At 41.3% G+C, this 19,490-nt stretch overlaps 2 protein-coding genes across 6 annotated transcripts in view; one reads left to right on the top strand and one right to left on the bottom strand.

The window, feature by feature from the left end:
- Positions 1 to 150: 150 nt before the first annotated feature.
- Positions 151 to 4,541, bottom strand: slc6a19b (solute carrier family 6 member 19b). The gene is made up of 13 exons (XM_031853054.1): positions 4,343 to 4,541; positions 3,305 to 3,445; positions 3,085 to 3,222; positions 2,808 to 2,989; positions 2,612 to 2,722; positions 2,120 to 2,232; positions 1,923 to 2,051; positions 1,647 to 1,803; positions 1,308 to 1,512; positions 1,069 to 1,228; positions 700 to 862; positions 483 to 578; positions 151 to 171 (listed from the first exon to the last, which is right to left on the bottom strand). The coding sequence occupies exons 1-13, from the start codon at positions 4,539 to 4,541 to the stop codon at positions 151 to 153; spliced, it is 1,815 nt and encodes a 604-aa protein (XP_031708914.1).
- Positions 4,542 to 5,700: 1,159 nt separating this feature from the next.
- The window catches only part of fhod3b (formin homology 2 domain containing 3b), a 77,900-nt gene continuing 64,110 nt past the window's right edge, over positions 5,701 to 19,490 (top strand). For 4 of the 5 annotated variants that reach the window (XM_031853622.1, XM_031853621.1, XM_031853620.1 and 1 more), the window contains exons 1-3: positions 5,828 to 6,091; positions 11,781 to 11,887; positions 17,827 to 17,891. In XM_031853622.1, the coding sequence (XP_031709482.1) occupies positions 5,927 to 6,091; positions 11,781 to 11,887; positions 17,827 to 17,891 (337 nt within the window). In that variant the 5' untranslated portion in view covers positions 5,828 to 5,926. Of the gene's footprint in view, positions 6,092 to 11,780; positions 11,888 to 17,826; positions 17,892 to 19,490 lie in introns of all 5 variants that reach the window. The other variant, XM_031853623.1, reaches the window with a different exon arrangement.

Genomic DNA, 19,490 nt, shown 5'->3' with positions numbered 1-19,490 from the left:
TGAGTCTCACCCAAAGTTATAAGAAACTGTCCTGGCCCACCCGCTGAGATTTAAGACCAGACTTATAGCGTCTCTATGCAATAGAGCTTCAAGAATAGATGATGTAGAGCACACTGCATGGGCCCTGTGCCTTTACCTCAAATAATGTGCCTAATGGTACATACCATGTTCCTAAAAGCAAACAGATGATATCCACAATTTCATGAACATATGAATATAATACCACTGATTTTAGCCACAACAAACAGGTCACATGTGGCTGAGGAAAACGGAGAGTTCTGTTCAGTATAGCTGTGCCTCCTATTTTAAATGTGTGTTGATTAAACCATGATAACAATTACCTAAATCTTCTTGAAAAAAAAGAAAATACCATATTAGGCTGGGGATGTTTTGCTTTCATTGTTCATTTGAATTTAGTCAGAGTTATTATCGAGATGAATTGTATCCCTCTTTTTTGTCCTTAAACATTTCCAGAGACAAACTGAAGGCACAGCAAGACTGGGTATCCCTGCCAATATGAAGATGATCACACTGATCCAGACTGGATATGGCTTTTCCTCCAGTGTAGGGAACTTATCCTGCAAAGACAGAGCAAATGCCATATTTTGAGTTTTCAGTGGTTCATGACGGCATGTTTTAAAAGATCATTATCCGTAGCTCAGATGATTTTGATCATCTCAAAATTCATTCATTATTTACCGATTCAGGATCCCACGTTTTGTAAAGGAGCTGTTCAGACACTTTAGTGACGAAGTAAAAAACCAAGATGACAAGCATAATGAGTGGGCTGATGACTCTCCATGTTGCCTGCCAGAAGAAGTTGGGTTTGTGTCCGATCATGAACTTTATATCATCATTGAACCTAAGAGGAAAGTGACACATATATTCCATTGTCAAAGAGTGTGTAGACAAACTAACAGACTAACAAGCCTCCTTTAATAAAGGCGGTACAATAATAGTGTGGGATACTTGTGATACCGTGAGCTAATTTAGTTTTTCTCATCTTTTAATTGACAAAAACAAACCGTTATAGTAAAACATATATATATATATTTTTTTTTCTATCACCTGTCTATTCCATATATGTACACAACTGAGAACATCTCGCAGAATGCAACAACTAGTAGAGGGATGGATCCTCCATAGGTGTCAAAGAGTGAAAGCCAATAGTTCCCTGAGCCTTGGAGAAATATCAGACCCACCAGACAGCAGAACATGCACGTTACACCTGAAGGAAACCAAAAAAAGTTGTTAAGATATTCTAGAAATCTCTTAATGTAAATTGAACGAATACATGTGGGCGTTACCAGTGACAGCTTCTTTTGGCCATGTTTTAGGGAACACTTTGAGGTCTTGCAGTGGCACTATAATTCCCTCAATGTTACCAAACATAGAAGACAGACCGAGACAGAAGAGCATTACGAAGAAAAGGACGGCCCACAACGGTGAGAGGGGCATCTTGGTGATGGCCTCAGTGAACACAATGAAGGCTAAACCAGTTCCTTCAACTCCCTAGACCCAAACAAAGCACAGCATTATAGCAGAGCATAGCAGGGATAGTTTGAAAATACACATTGGTATATTTTCCACTAACAAGGAGCAGCTTCTTTGCTAATGGAAAAGTCCTGGTGCATAAATAATCTTACCTCACTAAGAAAGGTGTTTAAGTTGCAGGTCCTAAGATCCAGCTCTTGAATAACCTCAGGGTGTGTTTCATTAAGACGCTGAACAACCTGATCGTAGTTGCTGTCAGTGATGTTGCCCTCAGGAAGCTCAAAGACATTTAGTAATGTTAGGATGTTTCTAAAACACAAAATTTTAGTTAAATGTTAAATAAACTGTTTTCACAGTCGATGTATTGCTGGAGAAAAAAATATATGAGCTGTTTAAATATATAATTTAGCGAAAAAGACACAACGTACCCAGAAATACAGTTGTCAAATCTGTCGGTTGCTCTGAAGCCGATTATAGTGTAAATGACCGTTGCAGCATAGACGGAGGTGAAGCCATTGATGATAGAGATGATCACTGCATCCTGTTCACAGTTGTTGCTAAAGGAAGAATGCCATTTTACTTTGAGTTAACTTTAAATGACACCAGTTAAAACGAAATAACTTACTGTACTGAGTTGTAGCTGGAGAAGGAAATAAGACCACCAAAAGCCAGAGAGAAGGAATAGAAAACTTGAGCACCTGCATCGAGCCATGTTGATGGCTTCGCCAGTTCTGCTAACTGAAAGAAATGGTACAGTGGACCATTATGGATCAACTAGTTATTGCTCTGATGGGTTATATTCTACCCCTAACGAGGGCCATAATATGAGAGCCATCTAATATGGATGAGTTATTTTCAGAGGACTGAAATAGCAAGACATTTCATAAAAGATCAAATACGTGAGGGTAACTCAAACAGATTTTTTTCATTTTATTTTTTGGAAACATTAAAACATAATTAATCCTTACTTAAAATATGTCAGCATACAATTGTAGCTACTTAACTTTCAAACAGCATTAAAACATTTTTTTTTTTTTTAATTATCGATTGAATGCATTCTGATTTGTTATCTGCAGTAAAATCAGTGTGAAATGAATTTAAATGAAATGCAACTCACATCTGGCGTGAAGAGGAACTTGACTCCATCCAAAGAGCCCTTCAGGGTCAACCCTCTGATCAGAAATATCGTCAGCACCACGTAGGGAAGGGTCGAAGTCACATACACAGCCTCGGGAAAAGAAAGTATATTCACACAATTACTGTTTAGTTGAATTCAAATTGTCTCTCTTGTTGTAGTAAGGAATGTGCTGTACCTTCCCAGTTGTCTCAATACCACGAATGATGCAGATATAGAGCAAAGACCACGCACACACGTGACACAACAGTATCCACCACTGCAGACCTCCGTCCTCTTCAATCGTTGGAGTTGTGTTCAGGGTCTCCCTGTACCAGAAATAGTCCACAGGGGAGCTCCTCTTACACTCTGAGACGATGTCTGACAGAATTTAACAACAGAATTAACAGCTTGTGTTGGTACGCCAAAATCAAGAGTTTATTCTGCAAGAAATACAGTACCAGTTGTAGCATTACCTGTTAAATTAGCATTCATTGGACATTGACTCCAAGGCAGAGGCTCTTGAAATGAGTTGAAGAAATACCAAAGAATCCAGGCAATGATGGTGTTGTAGTAGAGACTGATCGTCAGAGATACACCCATGGAAGCAATACCTGCCAGTGAATGTTTTAAAAGGGGTTCTTTTAAGGCACTCTTTCACCAGTTGTAGCAAAAATGAAACAAAACGTTTCTCACCAATGCCAGTCAAATAGGGATGAATTGCAGCCCACACTCCCAAACCGCCTCTTCTTAAACGTTGACCAATTGCAAACTCAAGATATAGAAGTGGGATTCCCTCAAGAACCAGCAGGATCAGAAATGGTATCATAAATGCACCTGGAAGAAAATACGAAGGAACGGTTAATGATGTCATGTTAGCGATAAATCTCTTGGGTGTTAATCATTTAGGATGCATGTCAGCACATGCAGAGATAAAGTCCGACAGTGAATGCATGTAACTTCATAATGCAACAACCCATTCAAGCCTTTGCAGTAAGCTGTTTACGAGGATTTCCTGGCCGTCGGAGGGCATGAAATGTCTTTCTGCTTCTTTCTTATCTGACAGATAAGTTACAAGCCATCTTAACGAGTCTATACACTGCTGATGTGAATTCATGTGATAGAAGCTGCTTCCTATATCTAGTGTTTGAAAGATAGTGCGAGGATATAGTCATTGCTGGATCAGTGGTATTGTGATAGTGTTAAGTAATTACTTAACTTAAGGGTGTCAACTATTATCCTACTGTATATAGACCAATTAAAAATAATTTGGCCCTGGGGGAAATTGAGGCTAGCTAGTTTGTAAACATAAAACCACAGCAAACAATTAATTTACATACATAAAAACAACGTGAAAATATAAAATATGCTCATAAAAATAAAAGCAAATGGATGTAAGGGGGAACAAAATCCACGGCTGACCAACAGTTCCCAATACTACAAAGAAATATGCATTTATCAGTCTCTAGGCTGTCACGTGTCTTCGGGCTTTAGGAATAATTCCAAACCTTCAACAGGTCATCTAAAATGCATAGTTGATGACATAGCAGGCAGACAGACCTGCCTGATGCCTGTGAATGAAATGTTAATAAAGACGTCTGGGAGTATACGTTCTCCTGAACTCTTCCAGTTGGTCTGGGTGATATAATGACATACACATTTTTTTTCTGCCCAGTGTTATTGTAAATAGTCAAATGTGGAATAAGTGCAGTAAACAATGAAAGCACCACTTGCCTCCTCCATGACTCTGACACAGGTAGGGAAAGCGCCAAACATTTCCGAGGCCCACACAAAACCCAACACAGGTCAGCATGTACTGGGTCTTGTTGTCCCATTTCGGTCTGTCTCCAGCTTCTTCCTCCTCCAGCTTGTCCAGCTGCTGATGGGACAATATCCTGTCCTCCAGGCCTGGATTGGGGAGTTTTAACTTCATGATCAGTCAGACACTGTAGTATTGTTGGGATACACTAGTGCACTGTGCATTGCTGGAATGCAAATTGTGGCTCACGGCATAAGATCCTTGGTTATGTACTGGACCTCTGTAATAGATTGACTAGGATGCAGCGTCAGAGAGCATCAGGTGTGTAAGAACTAGTCTTATCTGATTAGGAAGGGTCAATCACTGAGGTTTACTGGAAGAACATTTTTTTATATGATTTATTGTATGGTGCAGAGTTAAAGAATGATAAAACAGTGTGTCACAATACAAACATTTCCTAGCATGTCAGCCTTTATGGCCTTAGTCAGCAGATGGAGTTTGCTAATTTTCCATGGAGTCAGAAGAAGTATTTATCATTGCACAGTTAATTAATACATATAAGAAATATTTCACTTTTCATATTCAATACAATATAGTTTATATTGACAATCATTCATTAACTGTTTATGGATGCTTTACAAGAAGAGTTGGGCCATATCCTTTTTGACAAATACATAAACACTTGAGATGTTCTTATATATTCTTACAACTACATTGTGACGTGTTAATAACACATTATTGGTTGTTTATGTACTTATTATTTATGTTTGATATACAGTTATTTTGAGATTATCAAAATCTCTAGAATTATGTCATTTCATCTGTCTTTGCAGGATAAAGTGTTACGCTATCTACCTGTCTGTCGGTTTAAATATTCTTTTATACAGCTATATGAAGAAGCTCTGTATATTTGCCATATACTGCCATCAATCTAGCCACAATGTGTTTCTCAGTTTTAGTTGATTGTATCGCGCGCTGCTTTGTTGAGTCGCTGCCAGTTCGGTGCAGCGTTTTTGATTTTGTGTGTACTTCTCCTACTCGCCGCTGGAGGCCGCCATTGCGCTTGTAACATGAGCTGAGCCGGCCGTCTGGCCGCTGTGTGTCCCCCTGGCAGAGTTTATGCTCGAGGAGGGTGCCGCTTCCCATCGCTCTCACAGACCAGGCACCAAGTGTGGCAGTCCCGTCCGCAGTCTGCCTCAGCACCTCTAACGCCCGCAATGCCCTTGGATACCGCCGCCCCGCTCATTTCCACAGCGCACTGACTGACCGTATCTCTCAACGAGGTACCCAGGATCTTTACTTCTGGACCGTTGTGCACACTGTCCTGATCCTCCGCGCTGCGGGAAGCGAATGGAGAAGGTCCAAGGATAACAGAGGGTGCAGGGTTTTGCTACTGCAGAAGACCTGCCGGTAGTTCGCTGCCCGGGGGCGGGCGGGTGGGGTGTGGGGGAGGAGGGGGGAGGGGTGGGGGGGGGTGGGGGTGGGTTGCCTGTCTGTCAGAGGCTGTGGTGTCGCATCCACTATTTTCCTCATCCAAAATCGGCTTGCATGGATACATCATGGCTACGTTTATGTGCAGGGTGCAGGTCTTAGATGATACTGATCCATTTAACAGCACCAACTTCCCCGAGCCCACCCGGCCACCTCAGTACACCTTCAGGGAAGATATTCCTCTGATAAATCAGATTGCTGGAGTCCACAGGCTGCTAAAAGCCCCGCAGAAGGTATGCAGTATACTTATTAATCTGTTGATGATGTTTTTCTTCATGTCTCTTTCAATGAGCTCAGAGAAAAGGTAACACCTACAGAATCTTAAATTAATGATTAGCTTCAGCATGTTGGTGAGGTTATACTAAACAAACCTAATAGACCATTGATAGAGCCAGTGACTGATGGAGCATCAATGTGCTTTAATTAAACGATGATTGCATGCACAGTGACAGTAAGATAGGCCTGTAATATGACATTAAGGAGTATATCCGGTGGCAGTAAGTGGTGTTGGAATGATTTAGACATCCGTTATTTGTCTGAGGAGCAGGGATCTGTTAATGTTTACCTCAACCACGACACCAATCCCCTCCGTTTGACCTGTTCTATATCCATTAGCTTGATTCAGAGAGACCTTTTGAAACTTTGAAAAGTATTGTTGGAGTTTTTTTGTGTGAGAGAAAAGAAAACAGAGAAATAAACAGATAATACAACAGTGGTTTACTCAATTAATATCATTGTTTGCTTTTAAGCTTCCATCAACTTTCAATTGGTTGTCTCTTGGCTTAACTGAGCTTGAAGTTTATTTAGGAAACCACTTCTGCTGTTGTCTATACAAAGCCCCATTTTAGAGTAAGGGGGGGGGGGTCAAATGCCCAGTTGGTCAGTTGTTGATGGGTTGGAGAGGGTAATTCCCCACCCGGATTGTCCTAGATCTGCGGATTTGAATTTGCAACCATCCGATCTCAACGCAACTTCTGAATCTGTGTGGAAACACAACACATTTTTATTTGGCATCTTGCCTTTATGGTATATTCTCTCTTTTTTTTTTAGTCAGAAGCAGAATGCATGTTGCAGTGCCTCTCTACCTTGTTGTGTTTTGTCAGCTGCATTATGTCTGTTTTGGTTGCAAGAGTTGGTCTTCCCAAGATCCACAACTGCACAGCCAGTTTTAAGCAGCTCAAAATAACTGAATGTTCCTCTTTGGCATGGTGTTTATGTTTCCTAAAGAAATCCAGTGACATCAATAATGTAAACCTGAAGCCCATTTTCAATTATTTTTCTTTCAGAGGCCTCTGAAGGCTAATTCTTTTGAGAAATGCCAGTTTCTGCCTTCTGATTACACTATGTGCATCCAAACACGTTTTTCTGAAGGCCTCATCTACTGACCTTCACATTTAAACAAAGCAAAGGGGCCATAGGATGTGAGTTTGAGTGTTTTATTAAGCACTCATCTTAGTCTGGTTGGGAAGTCATGTAAATAGAAAGTTAATTAGGGTCTTTCTTCATTCTGTCAGATCAATGGTACTCCATCTTGTTTGAGCAGAGCTGGTAAGATAAGTCACGGAAGCCTCAGGATGCTGTGGATCACCACAAGCCTGGCTCTCATTCTGCAGCCAACTCACTCTGACCAGCAGGATGGGATGGGAACGCTTTCCACTGTTTGAGAGAGGAGAGGGAAGCGGGCAGAATTAAAAACACAAACAAAGAGCTGATGTACTTTGCACAGTCGACTGCTCTCAGTTTAGCAGCGGGCCGGCTGCACCACAAACTAGACAGAGAGGGAGTACCGGTGGTATAGGCTCAGCAGCGCTGTGAGATTCGGTCACATGGGCATTTGTGGTCGGCAGTAACTTGAAGGAGCAGCCCTTGTGCTTTTTATAAAAGATTACATTCAGGTGGATGACAAGACTGTGTGACCACATTGAGTTCTGTGATTCACACCCTCACTTTGCCGTGACCCTGTACACATACACGCATTCGATAGCAAATCTGTTGTCTTTGAGCTCCGTCTCTATGGCGCAGGTCAATCTGGTATAAATAGCACGCTGCAGACACATGGTGTCGAGGGAGTCAAAACAGCTAGCATATGCTGTCTCTGGGCTCTTCCTGTCAGCTTCAGTCTGCAGTCACCAGAGGGGTGATCTGTACGTGTGTGTGTGAGTGGTTTTTGTTTATACGTGTGTGTGTTGGATTGGTTCGTACATGGGATGGCACATGGGCTATGCTGCTGCTCAAAGTCAAACATCAATTAACTGTTAGTGAGGTTTAAACATCAAAAGCCCTTATGACCAAGGATTAAGTTTTATAGCAACAAGGATTTAAACCATAAATGCTTGTTGTGTAGCAACAACAGATTTGTCAGGACAGCAGACACACTTTGAAGTCAGTTTTTCACCCCGTTTCCTTTCGGAAAAAGTGCTGCCACCATGTATTTAAATGCAGTATGTAATTTATTGTCATCGCAGTAGCACTGTTGAATATTTCGCGGGCTTGAATGGTGATTCAAATATTCAAACTTTTCTGTGTCTTCTGTGGATACAAAGTATGACAAGTCATCACCTGACTCAGCCCGACTCTTCTGTCATGAATAATGCATTGTCCTTGTCAGATGACATAGCGACCGGGCTCTTCAACATCAGCTGGAGTTATTCCAGATCTACTTGTAATGTCATCGTAAATCAATAGATCAATAGTCCTTCACATGCTTTCTTCTCTGTCAGTGTTTTGTGGTTTGTGGCTTGGTGGCCTTGAGGCCTGGCATCTGATTGCAAAGCAGTGTTCAAGGGAGGGAAAATGTGGCTAAGTCTTGGAGAATGGACTCTCTCACTTTACCAATTTCAATTTTTGGGTCCCGTAATGAGAAGTTATGTTAAATGCTGTAAAATACAGGTTCCTCCTTCATGCCTGTCAGAGCTCCTTTGAATTCTTTTGCGCATTGTTATGCAGAGTTGAGGTTTTGTTGGTCTCTGCATTTTGAAGGGTTGTCTCGGCAGAGGGCTCCTTTCAGAAGAATGCAGCGTCGGTGGACAGACTCATCTTCCGCATGCTTGACAGAGGATTGTGGTTTCTCTCTCATGCATCAAGTGTGTTTTAATGTGTTTTTAATCACTTGCCTTCACAGAAAGACCACAAATACCTATCTTCACTTTTATCAAACAAACTTCAACCTTTAAGGTGTAATTCATCTTGTTTAATTTCGAGCCCGGTGCAGTTAACAGACAGAAATGTGTAGGTTTAGCTTTACCGGGGTTAGCATTTGTAAAACTGTGTAAAAGTCAATGTTGTTGGGCTATTGAGTTTGCAATGTGCAACTTGCACACAGTATTCCTCTTCTCATTCCAAAGAAATTTGGAGTGAGATAGCAGTTTTAAATTGGAAATTGCATGGTGTTTATTTTTAGCTCTTTCTGTCTTAACTGCTTCCCTGGTCAGTGGACCACAGTATGGTGGTTGAAGGGAGAGGCCAGACCTCAGTGTGTGAGCAGAGCTCTTGTGGTTACCTCTCTGGACTTGGCCATCACAGGCCACTGTGGGTTCAAGTCCTAGACGGGGGACAGCTAAGAAAGCCTCTGCTACTGATAATCTGGGAGCACTGTTCTTGGATTAAGGGCCGTTTGTGCATCAACCTGGCACGGTTTTACGTGGCAAGACTTGTAATCAGTAATCCAGGTTGATTATATAATGAAAACCTGAAGAGCCACTGGTTAGAGGATGGATATGTGAATACATGAACGAGTATGTACAGATATTGACTGATTAATGGCAGACTTGCATGGTTCACTTTGACTTTTCCACGTTTGGTGTCTGGTGAAAGGCATTTCATGGTTCAGCTGATTACTGGTTACAGCTGCAAATTCAGCCAATGTTTTGTCTATTTCAGGTTGTGATACACAGCGTGAAGCTTAAAGAGAACAACATTTTTTTCCCTTTTATCCAATTAATGAACTCCAATGGTGCTTAAAGCAGAATTTAAGGAATTTGAAGACATAAAAAGAGTAAAAAAATATACTGTAAGAGTATATAAATTAGTGTGTCTTCTCCTTCATGCTACATTTCATATTACTGTCACACCCATTATTTTTTAAAGGCATCTCAGTCCATCGACATAAAAATAGTGGGCCTAACTTTGTCCCACATGCCTGGATTTCCTGTCTGTCCAGAATCTGTCCTTTAATCTGGAGAAGCACTTGCCTCCCTCCTCTGCTTGTGTACAGTATAGCTTTGTTTGTTTGCCTTCCTCTCTACCTTTCTCTCTATCTGTGTCTCTTTTTATCTGTCAGTCCGCCTTACTGCAAGAACATCAACAACGATCTAACTAGAGCTTATCACTGTCTTAGATACAATAGGATTTACTGAGTAATTGAAGTTTTCTGTGTATGTTCACTGCATAGGCCTTGTGCTTCGCCTCATCTCTGGTCTCTCAAAATAAAGAAGTTCAGCCCTATAAGCTCCTCAACTATTATATTCCAGATAATCATTTGGTTTACCATGCATGGAAATCCAACAAGACAGCTCATAGTCAGGGAGCGTAAGAGTTATCCTAACCAACCACATGTTTTGTTTCACTGCTCAAATATGACACAGTCCTTGAGTGCTGCAGTGCAGTTATACAAACAGAGTGGCTTAAGAGATCAAAGCCATCAGACCCATAATGCCTTTCCCAGCCTTTTCCCTTCACGCTCAATTAAGTTACTGTCATATGGAAATTGAACTGCATCAGACCTGGCAATAACCGCTCTAATTTAAAAATCACATGTTTTATATATGTGTTTACATGCGTTGCTCTTCTTTTCAGAGAAAATAATCGAGCAAACCGCTTTTGGGATGTGTACATGGTAATTTATGAAAGTGTATCATAGACTTCGCTATCTTACAAAGCCCTCAATGTGAGCTGACAAGAGAAGACAAATGTTCTATGTGCTCAGTGTATTTTCAGGATTGTACAATATGAGGTTGTTTTAGATACCCTGGCTGTCGATGGAGCAGAGCAGTGCCACTCTCCTCACTGAAGTCATATGTCCTCCCTGCCGTAATGGTATTTGTTTTCCCGTCCTCTGCTTCACCGTTGGAGCCGCTGTCCTGTGGAGCTGACAGACTCGGAATATAAATAGGTTAATATCTCCAATTTGGAGGTCAGCCAGACAAGTGAACAGACACAGAACTAATTCCTCATCTCCTTGACCACAGTCAGCTGTTGACAACCATCCACGAGCAGACAAATCATACCTCCTCTGCAAAATCATCTCGTGTCATGGATAGTTTATCAGACAGGAGAGCAGACAGATAAGAGGCACCAGACTGCCAAACCGCTCCAGATCTGCATGACTTCTCTCCAACCTTGCCCTGCTTGTCATTGTAGAGTGCTGACTGGAGCTGATAAAATAACTTTCTATGGTCCGCAGAAGACTAGACATAAACCTCAAATACACTCTGCATTGACCCATATAAAAAGAACAAAGTTGTTATGTTTTTGCATACGACCATAAAATATATTGTTTCGACATTGTTGTTACAGCTGAAGTTGTCATTTAAAGAGTCTAAGTCTCACCCCATCGTGATTGTTATGTATGTGGTTATGAATTAATATTTTGCTTGAAAAATAGACATTCAACCCTTTCATTCTTCTGTTTCCAGAGCAATATGTCTAGAAGGATTGTCTCCTTGCCACTGGTTGTAACAAGCCATTGAGTCTCCAAATCTGCCTTTTTTTTACCTTGTTTAGCTGATGTGTTGGTTCTGGGCTGATCTGATAGGTGCAGTATTTGGTATAACAGGCCATTGGCTCTCAGCCTCAACTGACCATGAACTCATAAATCTACTACAGTACTTACTCAACATGTAGTATTCTTTACATGTGTAAATTACATGATCTTTAGAGGGTTGAAGACAGATCAGTGTTTAACTTTGTCTCCCTCTGATCTAGCCTGATGACTGTGCCCTTCAGCTGTCCCATAATGGAAGCTACCTGGACCTGGAGTCTACCCTGGCCGAGCAGAGAGATGAACTGGAGGGATTTCAGGAGGAAGGAGGGTAAGATAACGATCCCCTCTGACTCGATCCTCTTAGCTTTTCCTTCACTATCACCAAACAAAAGCAAACAATTGCATATGCACAACATGCTGACATGAAAAACATTCTCTTGTCACTGCACTAAAGTTGGTCATATATTCTTTGCACTTCCAAGAGTCAGATTGTAAACGTAGGAAGCATGGCACTGGAGGTTGATAATGTACGTTACTTGCCAGGCGCTGATTGTCCAGGACTAGATTGTTCATGTTGTAGTGGTCAAATGTGCTGTTATGAACCAGAAATAAAAATGTGTTATTCAAGAGTAACTCACCTGAAAGGTTTTTTTATTACAACAATCTGACTTTTAAAAACACGAAACATATTTATCTGCCTTAAAAGCCAGACATTATCAATATCATCTGTTTTTCGAGAGAGAGACATAAACATTCAGGCAAGATAAGAGGCAAATGATAGTCCTTATTTAAATCCTGACAAATGGGGATACATATAAGTATCCTGCTTGCCATATTTGATTCTATTACAGTGATTTGAATCATAATGATACCCATTTTGTTTCAGGAACAATTAGTGAAATAATCCCTTTTCCGGGCTTCAGCTGATTGAGCTCTCCCGCTCAAAAGCTGCTCTCAGTAGGCGCTTTGGCCTGTCGAACAAACGAGGGGACAGGCTTTACCTCATTTTAGGGACTCTCAGTTTCATAGGTCTCGAAAAAAAAGTTAATATTAAATATTCATATAATTAACTTCACAAATTCATCTGTGAATCAGGCACCAAATATCTCAACAATGTCATTGCAGGATATGTTATTGATTGACTATAATACTTGTTTATGCATAGGTTATGCTGATCATAGCTGTATAGATGAAAACGAGTCCTTGATATATTTGATCAGTTCTGTGGTGGTATCATTAGTGCCCTTTTCTGTAACAGACTAAATGTCTCAGAGTTTCCATGGCATTCATCCATTCATGTCTCTTAAAATACCTGGCCTCCCTGGCCCGGTGACAGAAGTGATGTCATCTAAACCACTTATGAGGTGTAGACGCGTCTCGTGAGTAATTGCCCTCGTCTCAATTGAATGTTACATCAGTGCTCTCATTAGAAGTGGCCAAACTACAATTGTACACCCGCCACCATGCAACTCTCAACTTCTAATTTGGCTGCATTGTTTCCTGGTAATATGTCGTTAAATGAGGCTATGTCTTGAAATTACTCCTAGACCTGGATGAAGAAGAGAAAAGTTTAAAATAGTGTTAGTTTCATACATGTTCTTTGGCCAGTTACTTTATTGACTCCATATGTTTTTTTCATGTACGGTGGAGTATGTTGATATATCATTCATGTGCCGCCCACTTTAGACGATCACGAACCAAAGGTTGGCATTAGAGCTCCTGGTCGACTGGACCACAAACATGTATGGATTTATTTGTCTAACTTGGAATTCATAAGCTGCTCTCTGGCTCGGCGTTTCTATTGGACGATGAGCGTGCCTTCCTTTCCCAGTTCCATCTGAAATTGTTAGGAGCTTACGGGAGGCTATTGAGAGCCGTGAGGTTAAAGTGGTCCACTTCTTCTCTCGTCGAAGACTGACCCTGCCAGGGCCTGTGTCGTGCCAGCTGGCTCAGGCTGGTATGGATGTGTGTCATTAATCCCACACAGTGTTGTCTGAGGAGGCTGGAGGTGAAGGTGGTTAGCCAATTATTTTGTAAAAATAGGGCAGTTGTGCTCGCTGGCTTTTTATGGTGCCGATGTGCCCAGGATTACATCCCCCACTGCTCGGTGTTGTTGATTTGATGATTATTGAGCTAATAAACGCTCTGATGAGGCATTTCACCTTTACATGTTTCATTTTACTTTTGTTTTCACCCTCCTTTTATACTGCAAATCTGTCAGCAGCAGTCTCCAACTCCAAAACATCTAACCTACAGAAAATAATTTGAGTATTTCCCCGTTTTTGAGTTTTACAAGTTGATATCAAAATAACTGTGTTGCACTAACTCCAGTTAACAAGCAAAATGTTGGATTACCTGTTTTTGCTTTAAGCCTAGCCACTATACCTTTGGAAAGAGAATAGTGTTATATTCACATACTGCCTGAGTTCCTGATCATTGGCCGTTGAATCCATCTGTAATTGATACTAATGACAGGTTACATTCCTGAGGCGCCTGTGTCATACCTAGTGTCTTTACAAACAGATTAAGGTATGATTCTCTGACAGAGCGCTGCACAGCCAGGAGATATCCATGTCACGGGAGCTTAAGGGCCATAATCACTTCCACACTGTGTTTGAAGCTCAGCTATAGGCGATTGTGACTCATAAATCCCCTGTCACATCTCCGATACAGTCTCACTTTGTTATTAACTGGCCATACAGCCCAGGCATGTGCTCAGATGTATCTGCACACTTTCAGGTAGTCAGTGTGTCATTTAGTTGTCTAGCTGTGATAGATTGATTGACCCCGTACCCACAATTTCCTGTATTTGTAGCCCTGAGCCGAGATGGAGTATGGGGGACGTAGTTAGGATCAGATGGCCCGACATTTATAGCCCTTGAATATTTTTGTGGATTACATGGATTGATGTTGTAGGAAACATGTTAATGCATATCGAACTCATGCGTGGAGTTATGCATTGGGCTTGATGTCACTTTTGCTCAAATCTGTGACATCAATTGGCAGATAATTAGTGAAGTTGTAAATCCTCAAGGACATATTCCCTGACTTGTCTTGAGAGAAGATAACATGAAGTGCTGTTACAATTGTCATAATTGATTCAGCATGTGAAATGTGTAGCTGACCTTGCTACAGCACAGACACGTTTGAGCATTTCACTGGCCTGGTACATATAAAGCACATCTGAAAGCCAACATTTTTTTGCTGAATATGCCTTTCTTTGTTTTATTGAGTGTTCTTGATATGTTCAACAACCAGTTAGAAGTCGAGCCTATTAAAATCCAACTGTTCTTGCCTCAACTATTCAGAGTTTCTGATCATCTTATTTCATCTCTCTTGGGACTGCTCTGTTTTCAATATGTTTTCATGTTTGTTAGACACTCAGACAGCGCACACCATTTTTATTTGAGGAGAAAAAAAGTGCATTTGAAAAGAAGCAGAGGAATTGTCAAACACAGTACAGCTTAAACTTAAAGGAGGGAAATAAAATACCCGTTGTCCCTTCTTGTGTTTGTGGAGCAGTTAACAGGTATTATTAACAGAATGGAACCGCTTGGTGATTGTTCGGTGTGCATGTGGTTGTGTGTGCATGTGTGCATGTCTTGAGTGTGAGACTTGGTCAATGGTTAGTGAAGCAGGCCTGTAGATAGATTCTTCCAACCTCCTTACCCCCCCCGGCTCACTCAGACTCTGCGGGTCCCTCTGTAGACACTGTTGCAGGAAAGCAGTGTTCATCAACAAGTGCTGAGTCAGTAGACCTCCGTGGGGCCTTCTTGTCTGGCACTAATTGGTCTTCAAGGAGAGGTACTGGCTTTACTGGATCCAAAGTTCGTGTGTTCACCTTCTGTGGGTACACATTTTGAGTTGTTTTATAAACAGTGCCAGTAATGCTCCCTTAGATGAAGCCAGAGAGCAAGGAGCTGGCAGGTATTATCCACTGGTCCAGTTGCAGCTGCTCTGGGTATTAGGATTAAGACGGCGCATTATGAGGGCGCTGTAGGACAGAGCAGTGACGGGAGATTGGAGATGAATAGAGAAGAAAATAATATGGGGTATCTAATTGGCAGGTATAGTTGTTATGGTTCCACAACTGCATTCCTGTTTGCAACATTTGATAAGTGATGATGATGAATAGCAGATTTATGCTATTAAGTAAAAAGATTTATAGTGCACTGCCTCTTTTCATGTACAGAATGAATAACAATGACCGTATGTTTTCATTTAATCCTTTATAAAGCCATCTAATTTAAAACAATTGCTTTGGGTAATGGTCAAGTTTATTCATTTCATGAGATTATCGTCATGGTTATTCAAATGGTGGCAACAACGGTATTTCAGTAGCATGATGTTGCACATGATGAATCGGATTTAATATGCGCTTGGCTTGAGTTGATTATACAGCACCACCGCTAGAAGAAACCAGAACATTCTGGCACACAAGACCAAAAGGGGAGCAGGGAATTCACTAGGTATTATATCCCACCATGTAGCCAATTTGTTCTTCGGCTGACATTCTTTATAATTATTATTATTCCTCTAACTTTGAGCTCCACCCTTTCCAGGCCTGCAGCACTGTCTGAAGGAGTGTCCAATTTTCATGTTTAATTGGTGAGGGGGGTCTGAAAACCTCACTTATATACCATGCGTGTTTGTTTAATTTGATAATGAGCATGTTGGCCTGTGTAGCCTCAGGTCTTGGTTAAGCACGGGGATACTGTTGCAGCCGAGCAGAGAGAAAGCAGACTTTCGTGACAAAATGGATCTGGTTACCCATTCGCCTCAACAGTATCACGGAGGATTAAGTTCCAGTTTGCTGTCTCATCTCACCACTGAAGGTCCGTGTTGACAGATGTTGCTCCCGTGTCACACCTTCTTGTTGCTGGATAATATATTTGATAAATAGTGAGCATATACAGATTTCCTCTGCCGTGCAATCTGCTTGTGTGTCAGTGCAGTCTTCCACTGACTGATCAAGTAAAGAAAGATGTCAGTATGTCTGTCTGGATTGGTTATGCAGTAATGCTGCTTGTTTATGGTGAGGCTGCAGTGTGACCTGCCTTCTGTGCTGATAGGCTTTTTCTCTCTCCGTGTCATACTCACTGCTGCCTGATTGTCACTAAGAGTAGCAGTCTGTCGCTAGCTCTATGCCAGTCTGAACAATCGCACAGCCTTTGTGCAGGCGGCATAAAAGCCTATTTGTCAGAGAGCCGAATTAGGAGGGGGGTTGTTGTGAAATTCTACCTGCTGTGCTCTTGTCCACAGTGGTGTCTTCCGGGTTTGTTCTGTGCTTCTTTAGCTAGTCGGGAGGTTGAAGGCACAATCTGTGATCCAAAATGTAAACAAAACGGTTGCCCCCACCGCCACAATTTTAAACATGGGATTGAAATGTCATTTGTCTGTCATATTAATTGAGACGACACAACAACAACAACAACAACATCTGAGTCATTATCTTCCTCTAATGTTGTTATAGGTTTGTTCACATTTGAGATGCAAACACAGGCAGACAGAATCCATTATGACTGACTGAAAAACACTTAAAGGATAAGGCTGATCGTAATCTGTATTTTATATCTGTCGATGTCCTTTGTTGTCCAAAAACTATTAGAAACACATCAACGACTCACAGGGTTGCACTTGGTTTTGGTCTTTTCTTGCGAACTGTTGCCACTAAAATAAATATAGAATAATGCCAGCCTTATACTTTAAAATGGCAAATTTTACACAAAACTTTGTACACAAATGTGGGCCGGGTCTTCTAAGTAGCCAAATTATCCTTTGTATAAATACAAACTACACTGCCCTCACATTCACTTTCACCATTGAATAGAATCGGGGTGCATTGTTGTCGTCTTTGTTTTGGAGTGTCATTCAGACATTGTAAGCAGTTGACAGGACGGTGATAGGGTTTTGACATATCTCCATTAACCCAGGAGGGGGAGTTGACCTCTTAGCCACTCCCATCCTTCATTTTCACCTTTGGAGACCTTTCCCCTGCTCTGTTCCTCAACCTGTTCCCTGTTGTGTTGAAACGGCAAATATTGAAGGGTTTGATTAAGACTGAACGGTATAATTTGTCATCATGTTGCACCTTTGCAGTATATTTTCTTGTCAGCGCTTGCTTGCCTCTGGCATATTGAAGGCTGCCTCAGATTAGATAGACAAAAGCACACACACACACACACACACGCACATTTAAATAATCACACATGGGTCAATGTCCTGTAACACTTCTCTTTCTCTCCTTTTGTCTTTTTTTCTTCACAGGAGGGGCAAGAAACACAGCGTTATTCTTCGAACACAGCTGTCTGTCAGAGTCCATGCCTGCATCGGTGGGTAATAAACTGTACTTTCATCTAAGCTGTACATTTGTCATTTCTAACTTTATGATGGTCAATTTGTGGTTCTCCGTCTATGTGACCAGTGAGGTATGAGTATTAATTACCTCTATTACCAGGGGATTGTTTTATTGAGGTCCTTGTTTAACTTGCACAGTGGCAGTTTTGGGAAATAGCCTAGAATTTTAATTTGAACGAGAATTAACAGCATTTTAACAACACTCTGAGAAACAGACCACTGGCACGGAGCAAAGCCTGAACACATTTAATGTTTTCTGGAGTTGCTGTGTTCTGTCACTTTGTTTTATTGGGCCTCCTGGTGTCTTTGAGTAATGCCCAAAGAGCTGAGTGAAAACATATGCAAACATGGATGCACGTGGCATGCTTGCAAACGCATACACACACACACACACACACACACACGCTAGACGATCAGAGGTTGGGTTTTGATTAAACTAAGGATGCTAACTGCCTGAGCTTTTTACCAACTTCATTGTACTCGGATATAGATTTTGATTTCTGTAAATTTTGACACATCTTTCTGGTGAGATGTGACTGATAAATAGGTGTTAATGATTTTGCCACCTTGCTTGATGCGCATATAATGTAAGGGCAATGCACAAGCCCTTAAAAAGTAATTTCCCTGTGACTTTTAGGGTTTGTTAGCAAAGAGCACTATAGCTGTCAGTAGCAGAACGTGGATAAGCAGGCATTCCTACACAAAGACACACAGTGCCTCTTCTACAGTGTAAAAATACCCCAATGCCTGGAAAAGCTATTAGGCTGTAAATTGTCAGATTTTAAATTGGGCCGTATTTCTCTGTTGCAGTAGAAGTAAACCAAAGTCCCAGACATTTTTCATTTGAATGAAGTCACTCTGAGAGCTATCTCTGATAGTCATCTATGGTTATTTAGTCTATCTGCTGATGCATGATGTGCAATGGAAAGGTTTGGAAACGGTCTTCTTTTATTGAGATTGTTCAGTCATGACAGCTTATTAAACTATTGGTGAGACCAAATAGGAATGAGAAATAACTTTATGAGGTTTAGTAAGCACAAGGTGATCTCAAAGAGGATTTCTCTTGATGTGCTTGACACTATAACTAATACTGATACAGTAAATCACCAAAAGATATATTGTATTTGGAGGGTTTTCAAACTTTGCTAAATTCCTATTCATGGAATAGGCTTGCCGGCAAGAGGGCGGATGCAGCGGGATGCCTGGCTTGTTAGCTAGGGAGTTCGACCCAGCATTGCCGCTGATCGCCAGCCCTCTGATTGGCTCATTTTCTGTAACCAGGAAATTCTAGCCAGCTGTATGCTTGAAGAATTTTTTTATTGTGTTTCTGCCTTAATGACATGACAAAAGCAGCCAGATGCTGCTGTGGGTCGAACTCGCCAGGACTCATATGAGCTAATGGGGCTTCCCAAGCCAGCTGTATGCTATTCAGCTAGCCAGCTTGCTACTTCCACGATGCTTTAATGCTACACTGGTTACAGAAAATAAGCCAAACAAAGCTGTCACTCATCTGGTATTAGCAGTGTGCTTTCCTATGCTGTGACAAGAGTGAATGGATGAAGTTTTTTCATTTT

This window comes from Anarrhichthys ocellatus, unplaced genomic scaffold (genome assembly GCF_004355925.1).
Source record: "Anarrhichthys ocellatus isolate YVR2014 unplaced genomic scaffold, GSC_Weel_1.0 scaffold13, whole genome shotgun sequence".
NCBI lineage: Eukaryota > Metazoa > Chordata > Actinopteri > Perciformes > Anarhichadidae > Anarrhichthys > Anarrhichthys ocellatus.
This window is presented reverse-complemented; position numbering and strand designations above follow the sequence as displayed.